Source organism: Fusarium falciforme, chromosome 6, assembly GCF_026873545.1.
Source record: "Fusarium falciforme chromosome 6, complete sequence".
NCBI classification, from domain to species: domain Eukaryota; kingdom Fungi; phylum Ascomycota; class Sordariomycetes; order Hypocreales; family Nectriaceae; genus Fusarium; species Fusarium falciforme.
In genome coordinates, this window is record NC_070549.1 from 3,650,605 (window position 1) to 3,662,265 (window position 11,661).

The window sequence follows — 11,661 nt, forward strand, 5'->3', positions numbered from 1 at the left end:
CCTCGGCATAGTAGATCGGACATAATAATCTTCAGGTGGATTTGAGGTGGCTGTCTTATGTTCAACAAGGCTAGTGCGAGTGGATTTAGTGTGGGTGCTAAGATCGGACATAGCAGACTCCAGCTTCAACCGTCGGATGAAACCTGATGGAAAGGAGGAGTCGGACATCCATGATTGAGGGGAATATGAGGGGTCAAGGTGTTCTAGATGCTCCAGCTGACCTCCAGACGCCCAAGTTGGTTGGATACTCCCCACAAACGAGCGGAGATGCCGCTCGCCTTTCGCCGGGATTAGGGAACAGATCGGGGGAAACGGAGCGGAACCAACCCCGGATTTTGTTTGATCTACCCGATGGCTTTGTCGACAGAGAACATCGACCGACAATAATAAAAGAGATTCTGGGGTATTTGAATCGTTCGAGAATTTGCCTGAATCATACCATACGCACCCTCCCTCTATCCTTTTTCTCGTGCTTCCCTCACTTACGTACACACACACATACGCAAGATGGCCTCGCAACCTCGTCTCAAGATTGCCTTGATTGGTCTCGGCCGTCTCGGTGCCATCCGCGCTCGTATTCTGGCCTTCCAACAACCTCGCATTGAGCTAGTTGCGGCCTGTGACACAAAGCCGGGTAGCGACAAGTGGGTGGCTGAGAACCTACCTCCCACTGTCAAGTACTATGCCGATCCTGAGGATTGTATGAAGAACAGTGGTGCTCAGGCTGTCCTCATCTCTACAGCAACCGCTACACACGCTCCCTTGATCATTTTGGGTCTTGATCTCGGTCTGGTCAGTATTTCTTTTTTGAAGGATTGAGTTCAATGGAGACCTAACAGCCTCCTAGCATGTCATGTGCGAGAAACCCATCTCTGTCGATGTCATCACTACTGAAGAGGTCCTTGCCAAGGCAAAGTCCAAGCCTGAGCTCAAGTTCCTTGTTCCTTTCTGCCGACGATGTGAGTTGTATCAATATCTATGATCGGGTGTCAACTCATGTTGCTAACTTGCATCGAGATGATGATTCATACCGTGCCGCCAAAGAGTTGGTCGAAAGTGGCTCGCTAGGCGAGATTCACGCCGTCGAAACCAACTGCCTCGACCAGCAGGATCCTACAGGTAAGCTTTCTAGCAAGCCCTGCTTCACATTTTCCTTCCTTTCATGCAACAGTCAAACTGACCGTGCTTTCAGGATTTTTTGTCACCTTCTCCGCTCAATCTGGAGGCATCTTTGTCGACATGGGTGTCCATGATGTAAGCCTTCTCAACTACATAGCTCTTGGCTGGGACAGCATTGCTGACGGCGACGTGACTCAACAGATCGATATCGGCCGGTACTACCTCGACGTCAAGTCAGGACTCTCAAACCCCAAGAAACAGGTCAACCGCGTCGTTGCGATGGGACAACAGGCTGTGTATGGCAAGCTTGCTGAGTATGGAGACTGCGATAACGGGTGGGCGTTGGTTGAATTCGCCAACGGCAAAGTTCTCACCTCCCACTTGGGGCGCACCCTCACGAACGGTTTCGAAAGCACCACTCGCGTATGCGGTACAAAGGCACACTCTGTCATCAACGGAAACTCCACCATTAACCGCGTCGAGGTTCGTGATGCCCACGGTGTACGAACAGCCACTACTCCCGATGCGTTTGTCCTCTACGACAAGTCCTTCTTGAACGATCTTGCCGAGTTCGCAACTGCTGTCCTCGACGACAAGCCTCTTACATGCACACCCGAAGATGCATACGAGGCTGCTAAGATCGCAACTGCTCTGCAGTATTCTTTCCGAAATGGTGTCCCTGTTTACTTTGACGACGAAGGCCGACCCATCTTGGGGACACCCAAGGTGAATGGGGCACATTAGGATAGGTAATGAACAGTGTTGGACCATTGGCCAGTTTCGACCCTGGATTTTGTATCATCAAAAGCAGAATTATAAGGCAAATGAATATTCTTTTTGCACCCTTTCATATCGACATATCATGGGTCTATGATCATCCCCGTGATTGAGATGGATTGGGCATATTGTCCCACCATGTATTCATCAAGGACTGTAAAGTGTGTAAGCGACATCAGAAGCCAATGCCAAAGCAAAATTAGACAAATGACAAGTGCCATAGGCGGAAAAGGCTTGACTTACGGTTTGGTGATCTTGAGAAGGGCCAAAGACATCTTGCAGAAGCAGGGGATCCCAAAAGTCATGTAGCTGTGAAGCATGTCAGCTCAGAACGTTCAAGTCCCCAAGGCTACACCTTACTAGTTCATTTGTCGAATCAAGATTCACCGCAGGCAGAGATGGGTTCGAGTTGGCCATATCGGAGAGTCCCATCTGACCTTGAGGATTGAAATTATTCACAGACATGCTCGTGACGTTCATGTTTGGTGACACGGATGGGGTCTCAGAAAGGCGAATGGTCCTGATCGTCTTTTGGTGTCCTTGACCCATACGCTCAATGAGCCTGGTACGCCAACCGAGCAACTCGACATCCTCATCGTCCTCTCTATCACCGTCGCCGTCCTCACCATCCTTCTGTCCAGCCGCATCGGTGTCTCGCCGCGAATTGCCCCTCTGCGAAGCGGATACGGACGAGATTTTTGATAAAGCACGAGTGCGCAAATTCAAAAGCCACTGCAAATTACGCTTGTAGCGCAGAGGGTGGGCGCCATGCTGGAGGAGTGAGGTGAATAGGCTAATGGCGGCATCGATTTGCGTAAGAGCGAAACTAGCCATGACGTTGGCCGGGTCGCGCAGGACCAACGTACCAAGGCATAAGGCTGAACCAAAGACATGATACTGGTGTAAATGTAAGCATTATTAGCACATGGCAAAGATATACAATTTCTCACCCAGAAGTTCCACTGCCTAGTGGTGACCGCCGGGAAGCGGGTGTGGATGTCGGTGACAATACTGATAATTATCTGCTCATTATTAGCTCGTCATCGGTAGACGGTACTTGACACATGTTCTTACGGCACAGCGCTCTATTACAATGTAGAACGACGGTTTGTATACTGACTCGCCGTGGTCGGCGTCGTGGAGTACTCTCGCATAGTAAGGTCGGTGAAGGTTGATGATGGTCTCGGAGACATTCAAGGCGAGGTTTGTTTGCTATTTATGTCAGGTGAGCGCGGCATCTTTTATGGAAAAAGCTACTAACCTGGAAAGAAATGGTAAGCGACATGCGAGATGGTTCTGGAGAGGCACTGATCGCGGTTTCAAGTTGAGGGTAGCGGGACGGAGTAGCCAACAGTGCTGCTCTACAGCGGAGAGAATAGGGGATGTTGTGCTCAAACTCGGAACTGTGGCCATTCAGCTTTAGGAAACATGTCATTGTAGAATACCTAGTACTTACAGTCTGAGGTCTAGATCGGTAACTTCGGAATATGCCGGCCTCCGCACCTTCATGGCCATATTGAGAATCCTGAGGTCTAGTGAGCTTCCATTGTAACACAAGGATGATCCAAAATGCAGACTCACTCTGAGGAAATTTGAGACAGTTCAAACCGGAGGATCGAGTAGCTCTTTTCTCCGTTGGGTCTAACTGGCTCGGATGGGAAAGCTGTATCGCAATGCTCGGGATTGATGGCGGATCTGTATCTAGTCTTAGCCTTGGAATAGGATTGAGGTGTAGATATACAGAGATTATAGACATACGGTCGTGAGAAGCAGTGCGCCTGAAATATGTCGGCAGAATTACACTCCCAGAATACTTTACGTCTTTCCTCGACAACGTCTTGAGGCAGATTCCAGCGATCACCGTCCCTATGCATACCCATCTGTCCAATCTTGTCAGTTTTAGGCAGGGCCCGAAGTGAAAAGCAATGCATACCGCTTGGATCAAACGCATGACCAAACCCCATAGCGGCCAAGCACTATCACCGCGTCGGCCTTCATCAAGTTGCCTGCTCACAAGTCAGCACTAGAAGAGTGATCAGAGGAATCTACGTACAATCGTAGGTGCGCCATTAGATGCTACAACATTAGCCGTGGATCAAAAGCCAGCCATAGGTTCAGCACAAGCTTACCAGAGTTTGCAGTCCAGCGACGGTATTATTTGACAGAAACTCTCCTTTCACTAACGCTCTTTCCGAAAGGTGTAGCCATTCTTCAGCAGACGAATCACAATTGGGCATCTCGATGTTGAACATGGTTCCTTGGGCCATGATGATGAAGACAAGTGCGATCTCCTGGGCATTTATGGGTGGAGAAGAGGAACCGCTTTCTGCACGCTTAAAGACTCGATCGAATGTCTTCTCGAACGATGGTTTGGGAGCTACATTGTGACTGCGCTTGTTAGCCACGAACTAGGTCTTCGATTCTGCAACACTCACTGCCAGGCGCAATAGCGATAGTATGACTCTACAAGGGTCCATGCCTCGTCTCTCGACGGCAGGCAAGCTAACAGCTCCCGAGTACTGATATGAGCCGGCGACGCGTTGAAGGGAAATCCGACGATGGTAGTGCCAATACTTAAGACGCTGGGCTGGGTGGCAAGCAAGTCTTGGGGGAGCGCCGGGGAAGGGGCACGCGTCATACAAGGTGTGTCTGGTACATCTTGTGTTTCCGACTACGACAAGTAAGCTTGCTTGAACTAATCAAACAGAAGGGAATATTACCTCTTTCAACCACTCACTCCCTGCTGTTGGGCCAAGATACTTTGATCGACCTCTCTTTCCCAGCATCAAAGTGCCGTAAGAGCCGTTTTCCCGGTCATCCTCGACAGCATAGCGGGCAGGGTTGCTGGAAGCACTGGTTCCAGTATTGATGCTATGTGCAGATTCCTCCAGCCTACCAGAAGGCGCCGAAGCCGGAGTGTGAGGAGAGGGAGCCTGAGCAGTGTATGGTTCGAGCGCGTGGGCAAGAAGAGTAAGAGGGTTGACTTGGTTGGGATCGCCGGCGTTGGAGTGCGAAGGGACGTGATGCGAACGGTTTATGGTATGTTGATTTAAGTTCGGGTCAAACGGCTGAGCATTTTCGTGGCGAGTTGTGTTCGTCTCGAGAGGTCCTTGGTAGCCTTGCTGCTGATCCTGGAGACCAGCGCAACCTTGAGGTTCGGGTTGTTGGGCCTCCTGGAATTGATCATTCTGAGAATCCTTCTGGTGCCCCGACTGTGCAGCAGGATCTTGGCTACTGTACTTTCATTTAGCTCAATGATATCTGATTTACACAAGAGGATGGAGTGTAGAGCTGACTTGGAGGTCCCTGGGTTATTCGTAGCGGCAACGCAAAATTCAACTCGGTGTCGACGAAGGCAATTGGAGCACGGCACTGTAGCACGATTCTAGCCTCTGGATAATCTCACAAAATGCACGGTACAGTGATAGGCAATGGTCCTCACCTTGTCGATCACACTTCATCTTGAGTCTCCGACATTCTAGGTTCCCCAGATTAGCCAGCCTCCCATGCCCGGCTCGGACACCACCAAAGCTCGTCTCACCTGCGCAACTGAAACACGGGCGCTGTTTGCGCTGCTTCCGGGCTCTGAATCCCTCTTCGGACCTATCGTCATCGTCGTCGCGGAGGCGTCGCATGTTGCGTCCGATGCAATGGGCTGATTCACAGTTTCTCCGGTCGTCGGTGTCGGCCGTGTTGAGATGATGAGTTGCTAAAATGGACGGACCGGAGATGATGGGTGGGGGTAAACGAATTGGGTCACGAGTCGGGGGCAAATCAATGCCATGGCCACCAGTTGTGGGCGCTTTTCCTAATTCGATTATGTCCGGTGGTACCTCTACGCCATCGGATTTGACAAGACTTGGGCATGTCAAGTGGCCATCAAGCAATCCAATGGATTTGAACATCAAGAGAAGATTGTGATTTATTATAGGTATGCTCACTCCAGTTTGAATTCTCTGAACCATCATCTTCTTTCGCAAAGCATCAGCCATGGCACCCTACATCAACACCCCCCAGTCTGGCATTGACACCAAGACCGACATTGCCAACCTCAAGGACAAGGTTGGCGTTGCCGGGGTCAAGCTTGAGGTCAATGACAAGCCCCCTGTCGCCGATGATTACATGTACGACTTCAAGTACAACCATGCGCTCCCCACTACCGATGTCCTCGGCATCGACATCCCCGCCGATGCCGATCCGCAGAAGGAAGCCCAAGGCATTGTTGACAGCCTTTCCAGTGTCCTGGCCAAGGGTGATGCTCAAGGCTTTGCCGAATTGTTCCTGGACTATGGTATGTTGCGAGACCGCAATAACTTGATCACTGGTTAACTTGGCTGTGTAGGTGTTTGGCGAGACAAGCTTTCCTTCACTTGGGATTATCGCACCTTCAACTTTAAGCCCGCCATCCTCAAGGCCGCCACCGACCTTTTCCCTACAACTAACGCAACCAACTTCAAGTTCCTTGCGCCTGCTCCCAAGATCGACCGACCGTACCCCGATTACGCACAGCTGCAGTTTATCGTCTCCTTCGAGACCGAGGTTGTTAATGCTTCGGCTGTTGCTAACGCCGTTCTGACAAAGGATGGCTGGAAGCTCTACACCTTGCACACCGTCGCGGAGAAGCTCAAGCAATTCCCCGAGATTCCTCCCGCTGACGGACACATGACTGGAGCCATCAGCTGGGAGAATCAGAGGGCTCAGGATGTCGATTCCGTCGAGCCTGAAGTGTTGATCATTGGAGGTGGTCAGAAGTGTGTACCCCCATGACGCAAGCCCATTCTATATCACTAACGCTTGCTCAGTGGACTGGCTTTAGCAGCTCGACTCAACGCCCTGGGGATGAAGAACCTCATTATTGACCATGCCGAAGAGATTGGCGATGTCTGGAAGAAGCGATACGAATACCTGTCTCTTCACTTTCCTCACTGGGCTGACGACTTACCCTACTTCCCTTACCCAAAGCACTGGCCCACCTACACCCCTTCCCAGAAGCAGGGCATCTATATGCAGTGGTATGCTTCGGCTCTGGAACTCAACGTCTGGACCAAGTCATCAGTCGCCAAGGCAGAACAGGATGAACAGGGCAACTGGACTGTTGTGATCGACAAGGAGGGCAAAGAGGCTCGCACACTGCATCCCAAACAGGTCGTCATGGCCACCTCGCTCTGCGGAACTCCCATGCTTCCTGATGTCCCTGGCATGTCTGACTTCAAGGGCACTATCCGACACTCGACTGCCCACGACAGCTCTCGCGATTTCGTCGGCAAGAAGGTCTGCGTCGTTGGAACCTCCTCTTCGGGCTTTGACACCGCCTATGATTGCGCTCGACGGGGTATCGACGTCACTCTCCTTCAGCGGTCCCCCACTTACATCATGTCGTTGACTCACTCTGTCCCACGTATCATTGGCAACTACGGCCCTGACGCTGAGCAAAACCGCCCTGATCTAGAGGAGCAGGATCGTCTGTTCTTTGCCACACCCACTGGTCCAGGAGAGGAGTTTTCTAGGCGCAACGCAAAGATTCTTGAAGACCTTGACCGTCCCCTGCTCGATGCTTTGCATGCTCGTGGCTTGCGCACATGGCGTGGCCAACGCAATACTGGCAATTCCACCCTGGGCCAGACTCGAAACGGTGGTTTCTACTTCGATGCTGGCGCATGCGAGCACATCGTCAACGGCAACATCAAGGTTGAGCCTGGATACATCGAGCGCTTCACTGAGAACAAGGTTGTCCTGAGCGGCGGACGTGAGCGCGACTTTGACCTGGTCGTCTTTGCAACTGGCTTCACCAACACAATTGACTCGGTCCGTTCCACACTGGGCGATAAGATTGCTGATCAAGTCACTCCTATCTGGGGTATTGACGATGAGGGCGAGTTCAAAACCGCCTACAGGGAGACCGGTGTGCCTAATCTCTGGATCTTTGTTGGCTACCTTCCCTACACTCGATTCCATTCCAAGTTGCTTGCGATGCGGTTGAAGGCTCTAAAGGAAGGCATCTCTCCAGCTCCTTATACAGCATAGATCTGTTTGGCTCCAAGGTTCTGAGTATCTAGTCAAAAGCGATAATGATGAGAAGACGCTAGTGATAGCACATTGTGATTACGAACTTGCACTTATCTTGCCTTGTCTCAAGTGAACTTTGTTTGGTCCCCTACCCTTAAATCCTCCTGACCACTGATGACTCCTCTTGAGCGATCATCGGTCATAGCATTGTAGCCGTATTCTATGCAGTTCAAGTAATTTTACCTCATAGCATACCCAATGGGCAGATCAAGGCAACCCAGTCAGAGAAATACAGTTCCCTGCACAATCAAGCCATATTCTATGCAGCTATTTATCATTTAATGCCAGCTAGGATTGATTAAATTCCGTGATATACCTTCCAACAGATGTTTAATCTTGCTCATAATTAAAGCTACCGTAACCGCCTCCGCATGAGAACAGCATATCCCCCGAGACGGGTGAATGAAAGCCACATATATCAAAAAGCTCAAGCCAATGTTGAATTATAGTTACAGATGATATCGCATTTCACAAAAGCACGGTAAATGAGTCGAAGCATAGGTATTCGATTCTCCTTTTATGTTCCTATTGCTGCGCCTCCACGCCCGTTCATTCTGACTTCACAGGGCCATACCAGTCAGCGAAGCCCAGGTCGAATCCCCAGAGAGGAGTGTTAATACGCTTGGCCTTGCCTCTACTGGCCAAGTTGTCGAGTGCAGCCAAATCCTCCTCCGACAGTGAGATGACCTCCTTGTTAGAAGAGATGCGCTTCTCCGTTACCGACTTGGGAAGAACCACAACACCCTTATTGACATGGTAGCTGATGAGAATTGTGGCAGCTGATACACCGTTCTTGTCCGCGATCTTTTGGATTTCGTCATCCGACATGATAGGTGCACCTACAAGGTTCAGTCCATTAGTCTCGGTCAACAATGTATAATCACTCGTGTCATCAGTTGTGCCGCAAAATTAGGGGACTCACCAGTGGAGCCAAGAGGAGAGTAAGCCTCAAGAAGAATGCCCAGCTTCTCGCAATATTCTCGGAGTTCATGCTGGGGGAGAAAGGGGTGTAGCTCAACCTGGTTCACGGCTGGAACAACCTTCCACGTCTTGCGAAGCTCCTCAAGATAAGGGATGGACCAGTTGGCAACACCGATGGCCTTGACCTTGCCGGACTTGCAGACTTCTTCCATTTGGCGCCAGGTCTCGCTCTGGTCCCAGGATCGATCAACTGATCGAGTGCCATCGGGGTTCACGGGGAGGAGGTCGCTTGTCTCGTTCTATCGATGTCGTTACAGTTAGAGCCTAGGTAGCTTGAAAACCGGAAGATAAGGTGCTTACGGGGACCAGTCGAACAGGCCAGTGGATGAGCTTGTGAGCAAGTTGTTAGCCTGGTTTGGAACAATCTGACGGTTTCCAGGAACAATCAAACTTACGTAGAGATCGAGGTAGTCCACACCCAGAGCATCAAGGGATTTTTGTAGTCCTTCAGCAACGTTGGGCTGGTGCGTGTTCCAAAGCTTGCTGGTAAGGAAGATCTCCTCGCGCGGCACTCCACTATCCTTGATGCCCTGGCCGACTTCGTTCTCGTTACCATAGATGCTGTATCATGTCAACTTGAGTGAAGTGGATTGACCTGGCCGTTAGAGGAAATTCGAACGTACAGTGCTGCGTCGATATGACGGTACCCATCCTTGAGGGCGTAAGCCACAGCTTTACGGACCTCACCAGGCTTCGATTGCCATGTTCCTATCAACGCACGCGAAATGTCAGGGGCTGAAGAAAGTGCATCATTGTTGAGACAAGCGTGAACTACCACATACCGAGACCAACAGCGGGAATCTTGGCGCCCGTGTTGAGCGTGAAATGAGTAGAAGGGGCCATTATACTAGGTGCGATTGTTGTTTCTCTGCCGTGGTCAACCGAAGCTGGAAAAAGAGCCAATATGAAAGATGTGGAAGTCTCGACTTTGGTTGTTTCGTCAAAGAGGTTGTCGTTTTAGGTAAAAACGACATGGGTAATCCCAATTGTCGGACATATGTCATCGGGCATGCACCGGGTGAACAGGTGGACCCGATCGGACATCCGCTCCCTTGTCGGCCGATTTCTGGGGCCCAAGAATTATGTCCGATGTGGGTACCTCGTACTCCGTACTGCGGGCAGCATTGCCTCGGTGACAGAATTCTCATTTGGTGAGTGGGTTAAGACACTGGTTTGGTCCGGTAGGGGACGGTGTGTGATGTTCATGACATTCAGCTAGTTTAACCGGTTTCAACAAGAGCCATGAATATGACTGACTCCAGGCCACTTTCACATCTCTTTTGCTGCTTCGGTTAGTTCAGCTTTGACAAGGACCACTTCTTACCCTAGACTCCGAGAGACGCCACTTCGCCCCGTTCTCTGGAAGCGAACCGCTTTGTTCACCATGAAGCCCATGCTTCTGCTTTCGGGTGACAGGGCCAACTTTACCACAGTTGCCGTTGACTTTGAGAAGGACGAGTTGAAGGTTCTCGCCAATTATCCAGCACCGTACAATGTTTCCTGGGCAGAGCCCGTATCTTCACATGGAAACATTGATCGTTTGGTTGGGCTGTCAGAAGGCGAAGACTCTGGTCTCTTGTTTACTTTCGAAGTCGACCATGCAAAAGAAACTTGTCGCATCACGAGTCAACAACCGACTCTAGGTGCACCTGCACACAGTAAGTGAACTTGAGTCTGTTGCGTTCGGCCAGCCATGCTCATTCTTTAGTTATTACGCTGCAAGACAAGTCCGCCCTGGCGATAGGCACTGTGAGTAATGACTAGAGATCATTTCTTTTGTCTTTCATGCTTATACTCTATAGTATCTTGGAGGGTCTGCTGCTCTCTATCCCGTATCCATCACCGAAAGCGATGGACTTAACCTCAAGGATGGATCTCGCATGGAGCTCCTGCTCGACTTTCCCTACAAAGCGGCTGGGCACGGCCCGAACAAAGGTCGCCAACAGCAATGCCATTTACATCAAGTGCTTGAAGACAAGAGAGGACTGCTGTATGCACCTGATCTAGGTGCTGATCGCGTATGGATTTTGTCTCGGAACAACCTGGAACTGGAAGTATGCGGCTGGCTCCAATGCCCTCCTGGAACGGGTGCTAGACACGCTGTTTTCACACCTGATGGTACGTCAACAGATTCTCTTCTATTTGACTTACCAAAGGATAAAATCAACTAACGTCTGATAGAGAAAATCATGTATGTCCTGGGCGAGCTCTCACATAACGTAGTCGCCTTCGATTTGTCGACCTGCCCTGCCAACGACGTCCAGCCTATCGACGGTTTTTCAGTTAACATCATCCCGCCGACTGTTCACAGCGATCATCAGTTCATGATGGACTCCGCCGAACTCTCTCACCATCCCAAGATCCCAAATGTCTTGTATGCAAGCAACAGGTGGGAAAGACATATCGCGAAGCGCGAACCGCATCTGAAAAACGTCCCCATAGAACTGCCGCAAGGTGATACGATTGCCATAATTCTTCTCTCGGACGATGGCAAAAGAGTCCAAGAGACCAAACACGTACGGACCAATCTCGATACGATTCGCGGGTTCCGGCTTAGTGATGATGGGAACTACGTTGTAGTAGCGGGACAAGAGGGAGGTGGAATTGAGATGTACCGTATCGGAGGCTCACAAGGCGATGTATGGACTCTTACAGCCAGTCTGAGGGAGGGGCTAGGCAGCGGTATCAAGCACGTAGTCTGGCTTTAAGATTTCATGA

At 50.6% G+C, this 11,661-nt stretch overlaps 5 protein-coding genes across 5 annotated transcripts; 3 read left to right on the top strand and 2 right to left on the bottom strand.

The window, feature by feature from the left end:
• Nucleotides 1–507: 507 nt before the first annotated feature.
• NCS54_00870200 (Hypothetical protein) lies at nucleotides 508–1,863 on the top strand (the record flags this gene model as incomplete). Its single annotated transcript, XM_053154077.1, has 4 exons — nucleotides 508–792; nucleotides 848–959; nucleotides 1,018–1,119; nucleotides 1,193–1,863. The coding sequence occupies 4 exons, from the start codon at nucleotides 508–510 to the stop codon at nucleotides 1,861–1,863; spliced, it is 1,170 nt and encodes a 389-aa protein (XP_053010052.1).
• A 130-nt stretch (nucleotides 1,864–1,993) lies between these two features.
• On the bottom strand, nucleotides 1,994–5,531 carry NCS54_00870300 (Fungal-trans domain-containing protein; the record flags this gene model as incomplete). Its single annotated transcript, XM_053154078.1, has 14 exons — nucleotides 1,994–2,050; nucleotides 2,140–2,205; nucleotides 2,257–2,793; nucleotides 2,847–2,918; nucleotides 2,971–3,108; nucleotides 3,158–3,299; nucleotides 3,353–3,421; nucleotides 3,478–3,776; nucleotides 3,830–3,902; nucleotides 3,950–3,972; nucleotides 4,026–4,284; nucleotides 4,332–4,567; nucleotides 4,617–5,135; nucleotides 5,265–5,531. The coding sequence occupies 14 exons, from the start codon at nucleotides 5,529–5,531 to the stop codon at nucleotides 1,994–1,996; spliced, it is 2,757 nt and encodes a 918-aa protein (XP_053010053.1).
• Nucleotides 5,532–5,886: 355 nt separating this feature from the next.
• On the top strand, nucleotides 5,887–7,920 carry NCS54_00870400 (Hypothetical protein; the record flags this gene model as incomplete). The annotated part of the gene is made up of 3 exons (XM_053154079.1): nucleotides 5,887–6,187; nucleotides 6,239–6,647; nucleotides 6,699–7,920. 3 exons carry the CDS (start codon nucleotides 5,887–5,889, stop codon nucleotides 7,918–7,920), a joined length of 1,932 nt encoding a protein of 643 aa, XP_053010054.1.
• A 591-nt stretch (nucleotides 7,921–8,511) lies between these two features.
• NCS54_00870500 (Hypothetical protein) lies at nucleotides 8,512–9,786 on the bottom strand (the record flags this gene model as incomplete). Its single annotated transcript, XM_053154080.1, has 6 exons — nucleotides 8,512–8,801; nucleotides 8,885–9,182; nucleotides 9,244–9,273; nucleotides 9,339–9,504; nucleotides 9,567–9,678; nucleotides 9,726–9,786. 6 exons carry the CDS (start codon nucleotides 9,784–9,786, stop codon nucleotides 8,512–8,514), a joined length of 957 nt encoding a protein of 318 aa, XP_053010055.1.
• A 541-nt stretch (nucleotides 9,787–10,327) lies between these two features.
• Nucleotides 10,328–11,651, top strand: NCS54_00870600 (Hypothetical protein; the record flags this gene model as incomplete). Its single annotated transcript, XM_053154081.1, has 4 exons — nucleotides 10,328–10,601; nucleotides 10,652–10,692; nucleotides 10,746–11,061; nucleotides 11,125–11,651. 4 exons carry the CDS (start codon nucleotides 10,328–10,330, stop codon nucleotides 11,649–11,651), a joined length of 1,158 nt encoding a protein of 385 aa, XP_053010056.1.
• Nucleotides 11,652–11,661: the final 10 nt, after the last annotated feature.